General features: G+C 44.9%; 1 protein-coding gene across 1 annotated transcript; it reads right to left on the reverse strand.

Annotated features, from left to right (window-relative positions):
* Positions 1 to 210: 210 nt before the first annotated feature.
* Positions 211 to 8,359, reverse strand: LOC106608011 (odd-skipped related transcription factor 1). Its single transcript, XM_014205675.3, has 3 exons — positions 8,097 to 8,359; positions 3,375 to 4,119; positions 211 to 1,666 (listed from the first exon to the last, which is right to left on the reverse strand). The coding sequence occupies exons 2-3, from the start codon at positions 4,073 to 4,075 to the stop codon at positions 1,534 to 1,536; spliced, it is 834 nt and encodes a 277-aa protein (XP_014061150.1). The 5' UTR covers positions 4,076 to 4,119; positions 8,097 to 8,359; the 3' UTR covers positions 211 to 1,533.
* Between the last annotated feature and the right edge of the window lie 12,768 nt (positions 8,360 to 21,127).

Here is a 21,127-nt window from a genome sequence, read left to right on the forward strand (position 1 = left end):
AGGTGTTGTAATTTAAAGGGAATCTACTTTGGTAACAAGGAAACCACAATAACAGAAGTCCTGTGTCAACTACAGGAAATGAGAAAACAAAACATTTTTTACAGTTGATTTCCATTTCAAAACATTAAAAGATGCTAAGGCAATTATTAAAAATGGGAAAAGTATTTGATAGTATTCCTCTCACAAGAAGCCAGAATCAACAATAGAATATAGATTTTGTTTAGAAAATTACTATTTATTTTCTCAAAATAAGTTTTAGGAATCCAGTGATATATGTAAATAATCAATAATCAGGTTAAAGTGCAAAAAATACAATTATACAAAAAAATAACATTGGAATGTAAGCTTTGGAAGAGGAATAACGTTATGCTGACATGACTTTAACCAATTTAGTTGTTTTTTGGTTTGTTTTGTTTTTTACAAAGACTGCTTTAGACTCGTAAATGTCCCTTTCAAAAAAATGTAATTTTGAGTCTTTCGGAATGTCTGAGAGGTCAACTTTGTCAGAGAGGTCAAGATAACATTCCATACATCTATGATGTATGATCCATTCGCCCCATTGGGCTTCATCATGCCCAACCAATACACTGCCTCAAAGTCATTAAGCCTAATTATCTCTTAACTAAATGTGGAGAAACCACTTAGATCTGGTACAAGGTGCTCCTGGATATTGTCTGGATACATCATAGAGATCCAGGATTTTCACATCTCTCTGAAGAATCGTTCCCCACGATGAGCACAACGGCTTCCTTCCTTGGCTGGTGAATTGTTGGTGAACATTTAACTTTTTCTATAACTTTTCTTCTGTTCAGAGAACTTCAGTTTGTTCAAGTTCAGAGATGTTCTACTCATTCTATGTTCCAGGCACTTGAGCTCCACAATGTCCCCTGTCTTTGGTCAGCTCCACAATGTCCCCTGTCTTTGGTCAGCTCCACAAAGTCCCGTCTTTGGTCAGCTCCACAATGCCCCCCTGTCTTTGGTCAGCTCCACAATGTCCCCCTGTCTTTCGTCAGCTCCACAAAGTCCCGTCTTTGGTCAGCTCCACAATGTCCCCTGTCTTTCGTCAGCTCCACAAAGTCCCGTCTTTGGTCAGCTCCACAATGTCCCCCTGTCTTTGGTCAGCTCCACAATGTCCCCCTGTCTTTGGTCAGCTCCACAAAGTCCCGTCTTTGGTCAGCTCCACAATGTCCCCCTGTCTTTGGTCAGCTCCACAATGTCCCGTCTTTGGTCAGCTCCACAATGTCCCCCTGTCTTTGGTCAGCTCCACAATGTCCCCTGTCTTTGGTCAGCTCCACAATGTCCCCTGTCTTTGGTCAGCTCCACAATGTCCCCCTGTCTTTGGTCAGCTCCACAAACTCTGTCTTTGGTCAGCTCCACAATGTCCCCCCGTCTTTGGTCAGCCCCACAAAGTCCCCTATATTTGGTCAGCTCCACAATGTCCCCCGTCTTTGGTCATTTTGTCTTGTTCTCCTTTTTAGTCTTCACTCTTATTGTTTCCAGTGTCCCCTAGTCTCTTTTTTTAATGTATTGACATCACTTAATCTTGGATGGCTTTAGTTCCTTCACCTGCATGTGCAGCGTTTTGTGGACAGCTAGAGTTCTGGACTGACAAAATCCCTTTCCACACTCCTGGCACTTGAAGGGCTTCTCTTTGGAATGGATGTACCTGCAGGGCAGAGCAGAACAAAAACAGAGTCCGGGTTGAGTAAGGAAACATAACAAACACACAAACACAGCTATCAACCTATAGCTGCAAATGAATAGGAGACGATAAAGAAATAACAAAGGAAAAGGGAGTTGAGAGGTTGACTGGCCCACTAAACAATCTCTAATGAGAGGTATGATGATACTGACTGGCCCACTAAACAATCTCTAATGAGAGGTATGATGATACTGACTGGCCCACTAAACCATCTCATATGAGAGGTATGGTGATACTGACTGGCCCACTAAACCATCTCATATGAGAGGTATGGTGTTACTGACTGGCCCACTAAACCAACTCATATGAGAGGTATGGTGATACTGACTGGGCCACTAAACCATCTCATATGAGAGGTATGGTGATACTGACTGGCCCACTAAACCATCTCATATGAGAGGTATGGTGATACTGACTGGCCCACTAAACCATCTCATATGAGAGGTATGGTGTTACTGACTGGCCCACTAAACCAACTCATATGAGAGGTATGGTGATACTGACTGGCCCACTAAAACCATCTCATATGAGAGGTATGGTGTTACTGACTGGGCCACTAAACCATCTCATATGAGAGGTATGGTGTTACTGACTGGCCCACTAAACCATCTCATATGAGAGGTATGGTGATACTGACTGGGCCACTAAACCATCTCATATGAGAGGTATGGTGTTACTGATTGGGCCACTAAACCATCTCATATGAGAGGTATGGTGTTACTGACTGGGCCACTAAACCATCTCATATGAGAGGAATGGTGATACTGACTGGCCCACTAAACCATCTCATATGAGAGGTATGGTGTTACTGACTGGGCCACTAAACCATCTCATATGAGAGGTATGGTGTTACTGACTGGCCCACTATACCATCTTATATGAAAGGTATGGTGTTACTGACTGGCCCACTAAACCATCTCATATGAGAGGTATGGTGATACTGACTGGGCCACTAAACCATCTCATATGAGAGGTATGGTGATACTGACTGGACCACTAAACCATCTCATATGAGAGGTATGGTGATACTGACTGGGCCACTAAACCATCTCATATGAGAGGTATGGTGTTACTGACTGGCCCGCTAAACCATCTCATATGAGAGTTATGGTGATACTGACTGGGCCACTAAACCATCTCATATGATACTTTTTCCACATACTGATCCTGAATACCGATTCAGCATCAAATATAATCGCGTTATCGTTACGTTTAATTGGTCTGTCGCTCTTGGGGAAATTAGAAGTTTGATTAGAAATCCATTCAACATAACACATTCAAAAGCAATGCATAACAGGTTTGTGACCCATTACATTTGGGGCTGTTCCATTTCTTTGACTGGAATGAATTCAAATGGAACAGGCCTCAACCCTGATGCATGACACTGTCAGGGAGCACAACATGATCAATCAATAGCACATATGACCTTTTAAGAAACAGTTTAAAATATATATTTTGTATTAATATCCTGTGCTGTTCTTATGTAGAGGCCTTATACAGCAGTGTAACTGAATGGGGTTCTGGGCTTTTTTGTTGAAGGTTCTGTGGCCAATAAATAAAGTATGCAATAAAACATGATTTATTCATTTACAACATTTTGGCAGCAATCTATCTTCATTCGCCACGTTCATTAAATAAAGCTTCATCGAAAATAGAAAAGTGCAGGTCTCACCTGTGGTCTCGGAGGTGGTCCTGCCTCCGGAAAGCCTTGTGGCAGATGTCACAGGTGTACGGCCTCTCGTCCGTGTGTGTCCGCTCGTGGATAAGCAGGTTGTAGGACTTGGTGAAGTGGCGGCCGCAGAACTTGCACACAAACTCCTTCTTGGTCTTGGAGGGAAGGCGGCCACGGCTAGGCTTGCGCTCGGGCGACGACAGCTTGGCTACATCTATGAGACAGCCTAGACCGCCATGGCGAGGAGAAGTGGTGGCGGCTGCCCCTGTTATGCTCAGGTCCTCTGCCTTCAGCGGGTCCTCCTGCGTGGCGGCGGTGGCCAGGTTGGCGAAGTCAAAGCGTGGCTGGGGCTTGTTCTTGGAGCCCTGAAGGAGATTCATGGAGGTAGCTGCTGTGGCGGCCGCAGTGGCCTGGTCCTTGTGCTGGACCAGGTGGGGGAAAATAGGGATGGAAGGCAAGCCGGGGAAGCGGCCATCCATCAGGGCTGGGAGCTTGGAGAAAGTGCAGCGGGGGACACCAAAGGGAGGGTAGCCCAGGGTCCACTGGTGGAGGTGGATGGCGTGCAGGGCGCTGAAGCTATAGATGCCAGGGACCTGGTCCGTGGGCAGCTGGAAGCCATTGGAGGCCTGGAGGAAGGAGTAGTTGGCCAGCTGCAGGGAGGGGTGGAGGGGGACCGGGGCTGGAAGAGTTTTGCTGCCCATGATTGGTGTCACTACTGATCACTCGAATCGCAATGGGATTCCCTCTGGAAAAGCAACACATGAAAAAGGCTAGGTCATATTGATAACACAACAGAACTGTACTCGTTTAATACTCGTATAAGTCATTATTTGTTATAAAAGTTGAACAAACCCCTGATACCATTACAACAACTAAAACGACAACAACCGAAACTACAAATAATGACAATATTGATCATAATATTCCATAATGAAACAAGCATAATCGTGATATTTGATAATGAATAAAAAAAAAATTCTAACTAAGTATTTCCTGCACTTCCAACAGGCTTTGAGTTTACCCCCCTTGTTCTGGGTCCTCCTGGTGTCTTCACCCTGTTTCCCCCCCCCCCCACAGCCCCTGTCCCCTCACACCCCAACACAACCACCTCAATGCCAGGCCAATACACAAGCGGTCCAGCTTGATTATCTAGTTGCTTTTCAAGAGGCCTCATTATCAGTGGATTAAGGTGATACATGTGAATGTCTCCTTTTTCCACTGAGACAAAAGGGATGTTTTTTTTCTCTCTAGGGAGAGTCCCTTTGCCACCTTAGAGAGTGATAAGAGCTGTCTGAACCAGACCTCCATGCCACAGGAACTACCAGCTCAACATGTGGGCCAACACACACACACACACACACGCACACGCACACGCACACACACGCACACGCACACCTTGAATCATGTATTGTCTGCAAGGCACACGACGAGTGATGAGAGCCTGTAGTGTGTGTGTGTGTGTGTGTGTGTGTGTGTGTGTGTGTGTGTGTGTGTGTGTGTGTGTGTGTGTGTGTGTGTGTGTGTGTGTGTGTGTGTGGAACGTGCTTAGGATATATGTCAGAGAAGAGAAGGTGTGAGAAAACAAAACAATTTCCAGTGCTGACACACAGACACTGGGATGTGTTTGGTGTGGGTGTTTCCCGTTCCCAGAAAACATGCCCGGGCTGTTAAGACTCAGGTAAATAGAATGACACCATTCACTGAGGCGGAATACCTCAGTGAGCTGTTTATTCAGGTTTAATAAGAGGAAATAACAAAGGAATATAAAGCCTCTTTGTTTCTGAGCATATTTGATGGTCAGGCTGTATGACACAGTTACCCTGTGTCGTTTCTGTTTTAGTCTAAGTAGAGCTCCCAAGCCGCACCTTTCCATTGTGATATGATTTAGCGTTCCAGAAAAAAAGCATTACCCCCTAAGCCATGCCGTTCGCTTTGTTTGATTCTGTTAGTCATAGGGAATTGTGTGTAATCCTCCGATTTTACCGTTCTGAAAATATGATTTACTCATTATTCTACTACAGGTTTATATTAATTCATGTGGGATTAAGAATTCAAATGTAATTGTTAAACGTGGTCATGGGTTATGTCATCATTACATAAGGAAACCCTACAATATGGCCAAATCAATATATATTGTAGATATGAATAGGCTATATATGGGTATAGATAGGCCTATTGGAGAAAATTACCCATTGATCATATTGGTGAATAAAGGCCCGGCTGTTAAAAAAAAGTGTGGATTGAGTGAGAGACATGGCTATTCTGCAGTAAATAAAAGTAAAATAGTGTTAATTAGAATGAAGCTCAAACGTCCCCCGGGGGATTTCTCCTTTCTGATCAGGACGCAGAAGTAATTTACTTTTACTTACGATGTCATTAGGGGCGATCAGCGGTTTCTCCCGAGTGGTCTCATATCCTTAAAACCCTTTGATGTCTACATACCATCTCTAACGACTCAACAATCAAGCTAAACACTGCTAAATCCCGTTTCCCCGTTGGACGTGACTGGCCAACTGTTCCAATTCCACGCCTCGATCACACAGCAGACTTTTTATGAGATTTGAGATAAGATAACGCAAGGCATGATCGAATTATCATGTTCCCCCACACATATCACGCCAGTATAGGTTAAAGAATGTGCTCACTCTAACTCTAAAACATATTATAGGTAGGACATTTAGAAATCAAATAATGGTTTAACACAAGATACAACATCCTATGGATTAAAAGGTGACCCGAGGTAAACCTTCATTACATTTTCCCAAGACATTGTTATATAATTAGGAGAACGTTACGTTGGTGTTGGTAAGAAAAGTCACACCAGCATTCACATTCAGGTCCCCACAAGCCAAAACCAATCAAAATCAGGGCAGCTTTTCCACCAATTTATCTGAGCTGAGAAAAAAAATCGGATTACTTTGGATTTTTGCGCGCTCTTGTAGCCTCCAGACATGGGCCTACAACATTACATGTCATGATTTAGAGGGAGTTTACCTCTTTCAGGATGTACATAAGCACAGAGGCATACATGTTGGCTGGACCTACTTCATTTGCATTTGAAAAGGCTACAGCAAGCATTACATTGTAATACATTGCATTGGTTTTGGGTTAAGGAATACAGGCTAGGACTCAATCTAATTAAATCCATATCCACAAACTCACTAGTCTACTGCGGCTATAGATTATCTTTCATAAACCTGGACTTCATTTATTTAGTTTTCTTTTTGAAAGCGGGATTCAAGTGCAAAACATCTATCTAATAAACATCTATTGTTAAATAAATAAAAAATATATATATAAAAAAGAGGAATGGTGACATTGTGTGTATTGTACAGCAACTTCAGAGTTCTTACGTTAATACAGATGCTTTGGTCAATTGTGCAGCAAATACCAGGGACACATGTTTTTAGCCGTGTGTTGATGCAGAACACGAGAGGATATGAGCGCAATAAAATACAGACGTGTGCACCCAAGCAAAGTGGGAAACAGTTCTCTGACAATCGCAAATAAAACATGCATATGCCTAAGAATGATTTCAATTCAAGCCAATAGTTCCAGATCATATCTGATACCATAAAACCATGATTTTGTCCATAACAATTAGCACAATACGTTGTCCACTGTTTTAATTCCGATTATTGCAATTCCCGATCAAATAAAGTGTTTTCATGTAAAAAAAGAAAAAGAAATACAATTAAGTAAAGTAAGCCTATCATAAGCCTAATCCATGTTTCTATGTAAAGTACACTAAAGCGTAGCCTGTCGTTATATTCCAGAACACTGGTTTAACTCTAAATATTTAACTTTTGATTGAATGTAATTCACCTGTAACGAAGACCGTTTCATGTTTAATCAATTATTAAATGTAGGCTATGTATTTTTTATTTTTTTTGTGGACCTAGTAAAATTCGTTTAAGTCATTTTTATTATGAGAGACACTTAAAACGAATAATGATCATAACAATTACCCTTACCACTCCAGCTATATTGAATTGATTAAATCGACATTTAACAAATATTTCGAAGTACCTTTAATATGCCACAAAATACATTTAAAAAAAAAATATATATATATATAAACAACATAAAAAGGTATAGTTTCGTTAGGTACCAAAGTTTGGATAAATGAATTGGGGGATACCCTTTAAAATAAATGTTCCTCCTCATCATCGAACGCGCACATCTTCCTCATGTTAACTCAAACCACGTAATGTATCATGCAATTCAACGAAATGTACGTTATTGCATGGAATTATGTCGTTATTTTCACTTAGGTCCTTGTTGATTTTACTCCAACGTGCTGGAATGCGTTTACCTCTGAAAGATCCCACCTGTTTCACACTCTCTTCGCGCATCTAACTCAGAAGGCTCACAGTCGTGACTCTGTCTCTCTCTCTCTCTCTCGCTCTCTCTCTCTCTCTCATGCAAGCTCAAGACACTGTCGAAGATGTTAACTTAAGCATTAAACAGGTCAAAAAAGGCAAAAACTGAATATTGTTACTAGGCTATTGTAATAACACATCTATTCACTTCGAATGGACCAGTTATGTTAAATAACTCAACTCTCAAATCAGTTGTGGTAAAGTTTACAACTTTGTGTATTGTGCCTCGCGTTGTCATTCCCCGCAAGAAGCCTGACCATAAATACATTTTACACGTCGTATTCTGACTGATGGCTCAGAGAAAAATCACAGAGAAAATGTAATACGGTGAAATAGTTACCAGCTCAGACGCAAGGTCGGTCCTATGGATCCGGAGTGGTCCTGGAGTTGAAAACCTGCGGATGGTCCGAAGCAAAACGTCTTGGAAAAAAACGTTCAAAGTTTAATGTCGTTCAGAGAAAGTTTTGGGCTTCGTAAGACAACTTGCCCGACATGTTCACATCGAGTTTAGATTGTACGCGCGTGTAGTTCAACAGCTGTCCAAAATAGTTGTGTGCAGAACTTCTGTAGTGACTCTGGTGAAGACGCCTTCTGTTACTGTCCTGCGGTCTGCACTCAAACCGCCTCTTTATTACAACCAAACCCTTTACTCGCACATGCGCGTCATTTAGCCAGCCCCCATACAAATTTCAGGGAGCTCCTTACTGTAAACTCAAGTTTCTCTTTTTTTCATTATACGTTTAACATTCTAGTGATGGCCTGAATATAGTTGTAGCATAGTGTCAACTGTACTCTCTTGTTTCTTTTTAGAGAGCCTGCGATGCCTAATTCCAATAGGCTGTTTACAACCACTGAACACATACATTTGTCATTTTGCCCGGCCCATATTTGAAAATGCAGGATTCTTTTTTAGCCTGTCTAGGCCTATAAGACTATAAAAATATGCATGTCATAAAAAAACGAATTCTAATAGCTCACCCTTGCCCATATTGGGAAATAACCTGGCAGCTAAAATTCATAGGAGCATTTGATTTTTGTGATGCATTTTTTTCCTCAGTGGATGGTAATGCTGAGACGGCATATTGATTGCCTACAACATTGCATATAAGGGTAACATATCAAGGGTTCATGGTTTGGCAATTCACGCTCTATGAATTTAATTGATGGCTTCAAACGCAACAAATTAAAGTATCACCCACATTATTATTATCCTTTTTGTTGTTATCATCCTAGTATTAATATTAATGTTACTAAGTATTTCCATAAGGTTGGTATTATTAGTGGAAGCAACAATGTGGAAGCAACATAATCCGAAGGGCAAAAATCCCCCCCAAACAAATTAATTTGATTATTATATTCATGGGATTAAAAACAAATTGCTCTTTTAAAAATAATTCCATAAGGCTTCCGGCTCTTCCTGTTTAGAATAAGCTTCTGTACGAGGTGGAACGACTAACAAATACATTTTCACTTTCTCCTAATTAAAGAAAATATACAACTGTCACTTTAACTTGAGATCTGGAGGGAAAGAAATGGCACACGTGTATTTAACCCCCTTAAAACCATTATTCAATTGGTCACGCTGCACGGAAAAATGAATACGCATCTCAAGCCTTTAATTTAAATTGCAGGAGAAAACACCTTTCTTTCTAAGAAGGAAAGAGGTGAGGTATTTCCAGTCCATTTATGTCATAAGTAAAATATCTGAAGTCATACCAATCTCACATGAGGCAGGGCAGGGAACACGAAACACTCAAAATTAGGAATGAATAGCTATGATTTTGTTGAAAAACCAGCTATTTGTTAAACATTTTTTTATGAATACATGAACCTAATATGTGTGATTGATATAAAAAACAACATGCGCCACAAATATGCAGCTCGCGCTACATCGTTATCGTTACACTGACAAGGTGCTCGTGCTCCTGTGGTCGAGATGTTATTTTTTTCTCCTGCTCGCATTTCCAGGGCACCTGAGTTGTCTTGGTTAAGTGTCGATAAGCAACACCTTGCGGTGGTGCTATGGTGTACAAAACCCGCCACCTGCTGGACAAACCATTACCATGTTAGTCATTACTCCTGCGTTCATCCGTTACAGACAAAAATACATGATGGGTAGGCCCAGAGCCATAACCTTATTGTCTAACATCAACCCAAATCAATAACTTTTCTTGTTGTAATATTATCAATTTTATTTTGGTAATATTGTGACAGAAAAGTATCAGAATGTAAAAAAAAAAAAATGCTTGCAAAAAAATGATATGCTAAGAAAATGATATGACATTTATATAATAATTTAAAATGGTGAGAGTAGCCACTACTAGATGCACCTTAGTACAGCGTAATATATAATGTTTTTTTTAAATATGTCATTCTGTTGCAGGGATAGTTTCTAAAGAAACTATCAAAACTATTCAAAAGTCTATGCAATGTTGCAAAGACAGATTTCATTCTGCTATTGAAATCGCTTTTTTTTTAAGGCAAATACTGCATATTTTGATTGACAAAAATATTTCACAACCTAAAGGCAAAGATGCGATGTGGTGATTGAAACTGTTCCTAAGTGTCATGAAAGAGTCTGAAATGTTTATTTTATGAGCACATTTTGTCAAGACTCACTGAGCCAAGTTCAAGAGTGGTGACCTCAGGAATCTATCATCAATGCTGCCACAGAAGCACATTGAATAGCAAAGTCTGTGTGTAATAAAAAACACTGACGAGACATAATTGTAATTTTTTTCTAAGGTAGTGGTACTAGAGCCCTCTGAGTGGTACTAGAGTCCTCTGAGTGGTACTAGGGGGATACCTAGTCAGTTGTACAACTGAATGCCTACAACTGAAATGTGTCTTCCGCATTTAACCAAACCCATCTGAATCAGAGAGTTGCAGAGGGCTACCTTAATCGTCATCCACGTCTTCGGTGCCCAAGAAACAGTGGGTTAACTGCCTTGCTCGATTACTGACCTAACGCTCGAACCACTAGGCTACCTACTAGCGCCCGCTGAGCGGTACTAGATTCCGCTGGGTCGTACTAGAGAGTGGTACTGCTGAGTGGTAATAGAGCCCTCTGAATGGTACCAGAGCCCTCTAAGTGGTACTCGAGCCCGCTGAGTGGTACTAGAGCCCACAGAGTGGTACTAGAACCCTCTGAGTGGTACCAGAACCCTCTGAGTGGTACCAGAGCCCTCTGAGTGGTACTAGAGCCCTCTGAGTGGTACCAGAGCCCGCTGAGTGGTACTAGAGCCCTCTGAGTGGTACTAGAGCCCTCTGAGTAGTACCAGAGCCCTCTGAGTAGTACCAGAGCCCTCTGAGTAGTACCAGAGCCCTCTGAGTGGTACTAGAGCCAGCTGAGTGGCAATAGAGCCCTCTGAGTGGTACTAGAGCCCACTGAGTGGTACTAGAGCCCTCTGAGTGGTACTAGAGCCTGCTGAGTGGTGCCAGAGCCCCCTGAGTGGTACCAGAGCCCGCTGAGTGGTACCAGAGTCCGCTGAGTGGTACTAGAGCCCTCTGAGTGGTACTAGAGCCCACTGAGTGGTACTAGAGCCTGCTGAGTGGTACTAGAGCCCTCTGAGTGGTACTAGAGTCCTCTGAGTGGTACTAGAGCCTGCTGAGTGGTACTAGAGCTTGCTGAGTGGTACTAAAGCCCTCTGAGTGGTACTAGAGCCCTCTGAGTGGTACTAGAGCCCTCTGAGTGGTACTAGAGCCTGCTGAGTGGTACTAGAGCCCTCTGAATGGTACCAGAGCCCTCTGAGTGGTACTAGAGCCCGCTGAGTGGTACTAGAGCCCTCTGAGTGGTACTAGAGCCTGCAGAATGGTACCAGAGCCCTCTGAATGGTACCAGAGCCCTCTGAGTGGTACTAGAGCCCGCTGAGTGGTACTAGAGCCCTCTGAGTGGTACTAAAGTCCGCTGAGTGGTACTAGAGCCCTCTGAGTGGTACTGGAGCCCTCTGAGTGGTACTAGAGCCCTCTGAGTGGTACTAGAGTCCTCTGAGTGGTACTAGAGTCCTCTGAGTGGTACCAGAGCCTGCGGAGTGGTACTAGAACCCTCTGAGTGGTACTAGAGCCCTCTGAGTGGTACTAGAGCCATCTGAGTGGTGCCAGAGCCCGCTGAGTGGTACCAGAGCCCGCTGAGTGGTACCAAAGCCCGCTGAGGGGTACTAGAGCCCGCTGAGGGGGTACTAGAGCCCTCTGAGGGGTACTAGAGCCCGCTAAGTGGTACTAGAGCCCTCTGAGTGGTACTAGAGCCCTCTGAGTGGTACCAGAGCCTGCTGAGTGGTACTAGAGCCCACTGAGTGGTACTAGAGCCCTCTGAGTGGTACTAGAGCCCCCTGAGTGGTACTAGAGCTCCCTGAGTGGTACTAGAGCCCTCTTAGTGGTACTAGAGCCCTCTGAGTTGTACTAGAGCCCCTTAGAGTGGTACTAGAGCCTGCTGAGTGGTACTAGAGCCTTCTGAGTGGTACTGGAGCCCTCTGAGTGGTACTAGAGCCTTCTGAGTGGTACTGGAGCCCTCTGAGTGGTACTAGAGCCCTCTGAGTGGTACTAGAGCCCTCTGAGTGGTACTAGAGCCCTCTGATTGGTACTAGAGCCCTCTGAGTGGTACTAGAGTCCTCTGAGTGGTAATAGAGCCCTCTGAGTGGTACCAGAGCCTGCTGAGTGGTACTAAAGCCCTCTGAGTGGTACTAGAGCCCTCTGAGTGGTACTAGAGCCCTCTGAGTGGTACTAGAGCCTGCTGAGTGGTACTAGAGCCCTCTGAATGGTACCAGAGCCCTCTGAGTGGTACTAGAGCCCGCTGAGTGGTACTAGAGCCCTCTGAGTGGTACTAGAGCCTGCTGAATGGTACCAGAGCCCTCTGAATGGTACCAGAGCCCTCTGAGTGGTACTAGAGCCCGCTGAGTGGTACTAGAGCCCTCTGAGTGGTACTAAAGTCCGCTGAGTGGTACTAGAGCCCTCTGAGTGGTACTGGAGCCCTCTGAGTGGTACTAGAGCCTTCTGAGTGGTACTAGAGTCCTCTGAGTGGTACTAGAGTCCTCTGAGTGGTACCAGAGCCTGCGGAGTGGTACTAGAACCCTCTGAGTGGTACTAGAGCCCTCTGAGTGGTACTAGAGCCCTCTGAGTGGTGCCAGAGCCCGCTGAGTGGTACCAGAGCCCGCTGAGTGGTACCAAAGCCGCTGAGGGGTACTAGAGCCCGCTGAGGGGGTACTAGAGCCCTCTGAGGGGTACTAGAGCCCGCTAAGTGGTACTAGAGCCCTCTGAGTGGTACTAGAGCCCTCTGAGTGGTACCAGAGCCCGCTGAGTGGTACTAGAGCCCACTGAGTGGTACTAGAGCCCTCTGAGTGGTACTAGAGCCCCCTGAGTGGTACTAGAGCTCCCTGAGTGGTACTAGAGCCCTCTTAGTGGTACTAGAGCCCTCTGAGTTGTACTAGAGCCCCTTAGAGTGGTACTAGAGCCTGCTGAGTGGTACTAGAGCCTTCTGAGTGGTAGTGGAGCCCTCTGAGTGGTACTAGAGCCTTCTGAGTGGTACTGGAGCCCTCTGAGTGGTACTAGAGCTTTCTGAGTGGTACTAGAGCCCTCTGAGTGGTACTAGAGCCCTCTGATTGGTACTAGAGCCCTCTGAGTGGTACTAGAGTCCTCTGAGTGGTAATAGAGCCCTCTGAGTGGTACCAGAGCCTGCTGAGTGGTACTAGAACCCTCCGAGTGGTACTAGAGCCCTCTGAGTGGTACTAGAGCCCTCTGAGTGGTACTAGAGCCTGCTGAGTGGTACTAGAGCCTGCTGTATGCTACTAGAGCCCTCTGAATGGTACTGGAGCCCTCTGAGTGGTACTAGAGCCTTCTGTGTGGTACTAGAGCCCTCTGAGTGGTACTAGAGCCCTCTGGGTGGTACTAGAGCCCTCTGAGTGGTACTAGAGTCCTCTGAGTGGTACTAGAGTCCTCTGAGTGGTACTAGAGCCTGCTGTATGGTACTAGAGCCCTCTGAGTGGTAGTGGAGCCCTCTGAGTGGTACTAGAGCCCTCTGAGTGGTACTAGAGCCCTCTGAGTGGTACTAGAGCCTGCTGAGTGGTACTAGAGCCTGCTGTATGGTACTAGAGCCCTCTGAGTGGTACTGGAGCCCTCTGAGTGGTACTAGAGCCTGCTGTATGGTACTAGAGCCCTCTGAGTGGTACTAGAGCCCCCTGAGTGGTACTAGAGCTCCCTGAGTGGTACTAGAGCCCTCTTAGTGGTACTAGAGCCCTCTGAGTTGTACTAGAGCCCCTTAGAGTGGTACTAGAGCCTGCTGAGTGGTACTAGAGCCTTCTGAGTGGTACTGGAGCCCTCTGAGTGGTACTAGAGCCTTCTGAGTGGTACTGGAGCCCTCTGAGTGGTACTAGAGCCCTCTGAGTGGTACTAGAGCCCTCTGAGTGGTACTAGAGCCCTCTGATTGGTACTAGAGCCCTCTGAGTGGTACTAGAGTCCTCTGAGTGGTAATAGAGCCCTCTGAGTGGTACCAGAGCCTGCTGAGTGGTACTAAAGCCCTCTGAGTGGTACTAGAGCCCTCTGAGTGGTACTAGAGCCCTCTGAGTGGTACTAGAGCCTGCTGAGTGGTACTAGAGCCCTCTGAATGGTACCAGAGCCCTCTGAGTGGTACTAGAGCCCGCTGAGTGGTACTAGAGCCCTCTGAGTGGTACTAGAGCCTGCTGAATGGTACCAGAGCCCTCTGAATGGTACCAGAGCCCTCTGAGTGGTACTAGAGCCCGCTGAGTGGTACTAGAGCCCTCTGAGTGGTACTAAAGTCCGCTGAGTGGTACTAGAGCCCTCTGAGTGGTACTGGAGCCCTCTGAGTGGTACTAGAGCCCTCTGAGTTGTACTAGAGTCCTCTGAGTGGTACTAGAGTCCTCTGAGTGGTACCAGAGCCTGTGGAGTGGTACTAGAACCCTCTGAGTGGTACTAGAGCCCTCTGAGTGGTACTAGAGCCCTCTGAGTGGTGCCAGAGCCCGCTGAGTGGTACCAGAGCCCGCTGAGTGGTACCAAAGCCGCTGAGGGGTACTAGAGCCCGCTGAGGGGGCACTAGAGCCCTCTGAGGGGTACTAGAGCCCGCTAAGTGGTACTAGAGCCCTCTGAGTGGTACTAGAGCCCTCTGAGTGGTACCAGAGCCCGCTGAGTGGTACTAGAGCCCACTGAGTGGTACTAGAGCCCTCTGAGTGGTACTAGAGCCCCCTGAGTGGTACTAGAGCTCCCTGAGTGGTACTAGAGCCCTCTTAGTGGTACTAGAGCCCTCTGAGTTGTACTAGAGCCCCTTAGAGTGGTACTAGAGCCTGCTGAGTGGTACTAGAGCCTTCTGAGTGGTACTGGAGCCCTCTGAGTGGTACTAGAGCCTTCTGAGTGGTACTGGAGCCCTCTGAGTGGTACTAGAGCCTTCTGAGTGGTACTAGAGCCCTCTGAGTGGTACTAGAGCCCTCTGATTGGTACTAGAGCCCTCTGAGTGGTACTAGAGTCCTCTGAGTGGTAATAGAGCCCTCTGAGTGGTACCAGAGCCTGCTGAGTGGTACTAGAACCCTCCGAGTGGTACTAGAGCCCTCTGAGTGGTACTAGAGCCCTCTGAGTGGTACTAGAGCCTGCTGAGTGGTACTAGAGCCTGCTGTATGCTACTAGAGCCCTCTGAATGGTACTGGAGCCCTCTGAGTGGTACTAGAGCCTTCTGTGTGGTACTAGAGCCCTCTGAGTGGTACTAGAGCCCTCTGAGTGGTACTAGAGTCCTCTGAGTGGTACTAGAGTCCTCTGAGTTGTACCAGAGCCTGCTGAGTGGTACTAGAACCCTCTGAGTGGTACTAGAGCCCTCTGAGTGGTAGTGGAGCCCTCTGAGTGGTACTAGAGCCTGCTGTATGGTACTAGAGCCCTCTGAGTGGTAGTGGAGCCCTCTGAGTAGTACTAGAGCCCTCTGAGTGGTACTAGAGCCCTCTGAGTGGTACTAGAGCCCTCTGAGTGGTACTAGAGCCTGCTGAGTGGTACTAGAGCCTGCTGTATGGTACTAGAGCCCTCTGAGTGGTACTGGAGCCCTCTGAGTGGTACTAGAGCCTGCTGTATGGTACTAGAGCCCTCTGAGTGGTAGTGGAGCCCTCTGAGTGGTACTAGAGCCCTCTGAGTGGTACTGGAGCCCTCTGAGTGGTACTAGAGCCCTCTGAGTGGTACTGGAGCCCTCTGATTGGTACTGGAGCCCTCTGAGTGGTACTAGAGCCCTCTGAGTGGTACTAGAGCCCTCTGAGTGTGTTTAGCACACTCAGAGGGCTCTGGTACCACACTGTCCACTATACCCCCTTTCCCCTCCCTCAGAAATTATGTTTACAGATCACTTGCATATTTTATACCAACTATTTACAAACACTTAAGGCAAAGGACTTGTGGTCTCCATGTCAGCTTAGTCAAATCCAGACAGCTTACTGCATGAGTGAGTCATAGTAGAGTGTATTGGAAGGCTTTTGTGGGAAGTAACAACGTTTGTGACCTTTGGATCATTGGATCAGTACAGGCACAGTGACTGGAGCCTAGCTGGGAATTTAAGGTGAACATGACATACAATGTCCATGCTTCATATGTAGCCTATTAATAATTAATGCTCAAGTGACGTGTTTTCCAATGCATATAGCTATCAATCCGTACACTCTTCTAGAAGATGATATTGACAACATCTGCAGATCTATTAGACATATAAAGGGCTTTAGAAAAAATCTATAGGCCTAAAATCTATGCAAGATGTCAGCTGTCCTCCAATGAATCTCAAGTCCATTGGCCTTTCATAGAATTCAAACATGTCTCTCCCTGATCGGCTGCATGCAGATGGAGAGGATGTCTTTGTTTACAGAAGCTGGAGGATGGAGACATTAGCTACAGACTGACTCCTGTGGTATGTTGGGGGCGGCTGCAATTTCATAAAACACAGTTCACAGCTGGAGAAGTGTCCAGTGCACACAAGATGTTGTGTTATTGTAACATGTTGCATCAGGGAATTATGTTTTTACCCGTTTTAAGGGGAGGGGAATTCCACACCCCTTGTTGTTTTATTTGGATTGTAAGAGAAAGGGGATACCTAGTCAGTTGTACAACTCAATGCCTTCAACTGAAATGTGTATTTTGCATTTAACACAACCCTTCTGAATCAAAGAGGTGCAGGAGTGCTGCCTTAATCAACATCCACAGCACCCAGGGAACAGCGGGTTAACTGCCTTGCTCAGGGGCAGAACGACAGATTTTTACCTTGTCAGCTCAGGGATTAGATCCAGCAACCTTTCAGTTACTGGCCCAACGCTCTAACCACTAGGCTACCTGCCATATATAGATGACGTGAGATGAGAAGACAGATGCAGTGTTTAGAGTTGAAGAGGTCGACACCCCGGTCTCTCACCGGGCATGCGTAGTCCACAATTGGCTGCATTATACTGCTAGACCAAACTCCTGCACCAGGGTTTTGAACTCTAAGGTCCGGTCTTGTCTATACTCCATCTCCATGTGGTAATGGTTAGTTTTACATCCTTCCCTTTCTGACTGACAACATGAATAATGGCGAGCTGCAAGGAGGCTGAGTACACGGTCTTCAGTGTGATCGAAGCCAGGTCTCCATGCCAAGCGAAAGAGTGCATGTGTAGATATTATTTAGCCAGCAGCCAGCCATGTGTATATAGCATTTAGCTAGTAGCCAGCCAAGTGTACTGTAGATAGCATTTAGCTACCAGCCAGCCATGTGTAGACAGCATTTAGCTACCAGCCAGCCATGTGTAGATAGCATTTAGCCAGCAGCCAGCCATGTGTATATAGCATTTAGCTGGGAGCCAGCCAAGTGTACTGTAGATAGCATTTAGCTACCAGCCAGCCATGTGTAGACAGCATTTAGCTACCAGCCAGCCATGTATAGACAGCATTTAGCCAGCAGCCAGCCATGTGTATATAGCATTTAGCTAGGAGCCAGCCAAGTGTACTGTAGATAGCATTTAGCTACCAGCCAGCCATGTGTAGACAGCATTTAGCTACCAGCCAGCCATGTGTAGATAGCATTTAGCTACCAGCCAGCCATGTGTAGATATTATTTAGCTACCAGCCAGCCATGTGTAGACAGCATTTAGCTACCAGCCAGCCATGTGTAGATAGCATTTAGCTACCAGCCAGCCATGTGTAGATAGCATTTAGCTACCAGCCAGCCATGTGTAGACAGCATTTAGCTACCAGCCAGCCATGTGTAGATAGCATTTAGCTACCAGCCAGCCATGTGTAGATAGCATTTAGCTACCAGCCAGCCATGTGTAGATAGCATTTAGCTACCAGCCAGCCATGTGTAGACAGCGTTTAGCTACCAGCCAGCCATGTGTAGATAGCATTTAGCTACCAGCCAGCCATGTGTAGACAGCATTTAGCTACCAGCCAGCCATGTGTAGATAGCATTTAGCTACCAGCCAGCCATGTGTAGATAGCATTTAGCTACCAGCCAGCCATGTGTAGATAGCATTTAGCTACCAGCCAGCCATGTGTAGATAGCATTTAGCTACCAGCCAGCCATGTGTAGACAGCCTTTAGCTACCAGCCAGCCATGTGTAGATAGCATTTAGCTACCAGCCAGCCATGTGTAGATAGCATTTAGCTACCAGCCAGCCATGTGTAGACAGCATTTAGCTACCAGCCAGCCATGTGTAGATAGCATTTAGCTACCAGCCAGCCATGTGTAGATAGCATTTAGCTACCAGCCAGCCATGTGTAGATAGCATTTAGCTACCAGCCAGCCATGTGTAGATAGCATTTAGCCATCACCACAGATACTTGCAGCTTGTCTTGAGAATGAGTTTAACTAAACAAAATAACTCGTTCGTATTTCCAACGTAAAACATTCCACCAGTGCCTGAATCCAAACAGAGAGATTAACTATGTTTTGTCTGAGATGTTGCTGTTGTGTCATCTGTCATAACCTTTCTTAACTTTAAATGCAGGCTTTAAAAGCAGCTTTAAGTGTTCCTTATTCCATCTTGTTCTATGGGCAGCTCTGCCTCGAGCACAGAAATGAATGTAATTGGTTAAGTTAAAGGGGAAGTCAGCAGTTGCCACATCCATTGTTTGAGTTAATGATATATATCCAATGATTCTGGAAGAATATAACTTAGAAATGCCTGCTGAGCTCAGTTCAACTGTCACACTCCACGAGAACCTAAAATATAAGCTTGTTTTACTCTAGTGTTTGCAAACAAAGTACATGCAACATACACTATATGGCCTCAAAACATGGTTAAAACGTACATTTTGATAACATGGATGGTCAGTCCTTGCATCCATAGCTCTGTCTATGAATTTGAGAGTGGTTACATTTCTCCAGCCCATCCCTCAGCTTTTTACCGAAACAGAGGCAAGGAAAACACTTTGTTATTGTTTCTACTGCTGATTGTTGCTATCAAGCAAGCAATGTGATTGGTAGTTTAGGTTTTGTTTAGGTATGTAATTCCAGTTGGTTAGGGTTAGGGTTGGAGGTTTGGTTAAGTTTAGGTAAGAATTGTGATTATTTAAATTTAGGGTTGAGTTATAAGTTTATAAAACAAAAAAACACATTGAGGGACCTTGGAAATGACTCAGTGGAATTTACATTTGCCAATACCCACCCCCACAGTTTGCAAACAAGTAGAAAATTAACAAATAGTTCCTTTCTAATTGGCTACAACGACGCTTTTAGAAATGTTCTGCCTTCATTTGCCTCTGCTTTGTTCTATTGTTATTAAAGATATGCTCCACATACATTTGTGAAAATAAGTCATGTTTGTGATCGATCATCCAATGAAGTGTATGTTGTATTTGTATGTGTATTTATTATGGTTCCTGCCAAGGCAGCAGCTACTCTCCCTGGGGTTTATTATGGATCCCCGTTAGTTCCTTCCAAGGCAGCAGCTACTCTTCCTGGGGTTTATTATGGATCCCCATTAGTTCCTACCAAGGCAGCAGCTACTCTTCCTGGGGTTTATTATGGATCCCCGTTAGTTCCTGCCAAGGTAGCAGCTACTCTCCCTGGGGTTTATTATGGATCCCCGTTAGTTCCTGCCAAGGCAGCAGCTACTCTTCCTGGGGTTTATTATGGATCCCCGTTAGTTCCTGCCAAGGCAGCAGCTACTCTTCCTGGGGTTTATTATGGATCCCCGTTAGTTCCTGCCAAGGCAGCAGCTACTCTTCCTTGGATCCAGTTAAGGCAGTTATACAATTTTAAAACACTAGGGGTATTTCTATCCTGTTTTTTCAATTACATTTTACTGCTCGCATGAGTTACTTGATGTGGAATAGAGTTCCATGTAGTCATGGATCTATGTATTGGGAGCTTATCAATCAGGCAGTTGCCATGCAACGGATATGATTAAAAGCCTGTGCTATTTTCAGGTGCATGAGGAAATAGGAACCCATGATTGGTCTAGATCATTATTGCTATGTTTCCTTCCTCCGCCGCCCATTACAACCATCCTCAAGGTTAGAGAAACAACGTTGTGTTCAGAGCTAACGATATCTTCTGAGACCCCCCCCCCCCCCACCTTTCAATGCGGTTGAATTATTCCCCCTCTAATTCTCTTATATTGTTACTTCCAATAACTCAAAACACAAGATGAAAGTGATCTCGAATCAGCGTACATTCAAATGTGTATTCCCATTTTAATAAAACCAATTACATTTGGCCATATATCTGTTGGAGGTTCATTATAAGGAAAGAACAAAAGGGGTGGGTCAGTCACGGCTCGTTGATGTCATCGAGGTATACTCAAAGTCATAGGAGCCCTATGGACTTCAATGTTGCCCTTTAAGGTCACTAGTTTGTATTGCAAAAATAATAGACCCGTAATAACTAATAAAGGGGGTTGGAAAGTGGCCGTTTCTCCTACTACCAATACGTGGTGCTAGATGATGAACTCATGGCTGCTATGGGACGTTTCAGGCTATTAACTTTAATATTATTGTTGGTGTTTAGATTAATAATGATTGTGATGTATGTTTCTGTGTGAGTGTTGCAATTTACAGAGAAGGTAATAAATTGTGATTCCAAGAACTTTTGATTGACTCGGGGTATGTTTTTATATCGTTGAGGAGACGATATTATATGACGGCATTGTCCAGAGCAGCAGCAGATTCAAAATGGTTGCCAGTGTTTATTGCCTTTCTTATACATGGCAATTCTTTGAATTCTCAGACTGCAAGGATGTCTGATGATTAAGGATGTATCATTGTTTATTTGTCACCTAAGAGTGTATTGACGCACATCCGCGTCAATCTAAGTAGCATAATGCAAAAATTCCCATCAAAATCCGTCAATTTAAGCAAGAGATATTTTTTATTTTTTACATGGGCTGAGTCTCAATCCATTGCATTCCGTCTATGTCGGTCTTTCGCATCTGC

Source organism: Salmo salar, chromosome 01, assembly GCF_965601325.2.
Source record: "Salmo salar chromosome 01, fSalSal1, whole genome shotgun sequence".
Classification (NCBI taxonomy): domain Eukaryota; kingdom Metazoa; phylum Chordata; class Actinopteri; order Salmoniformes; family Salmonidae; genus Salmo; species Salmo salar.

Coding starts and splice junctions, on each gene's coding strand:
- LOC106608011 (XM_014205675.3), bottom strand. CDS start 4,075: ATGGGCAGCAAAACTCTTCCAGCCCCGGTCCCCCTCCACCCCTCCCTG. Junction 1,667..3,374: donor GACCACCTCCGAGACCACAG/GTGAGACCTGCA, acceptor TCTGCCCTGCAG/GTACATCCATTCCAAAGAGA.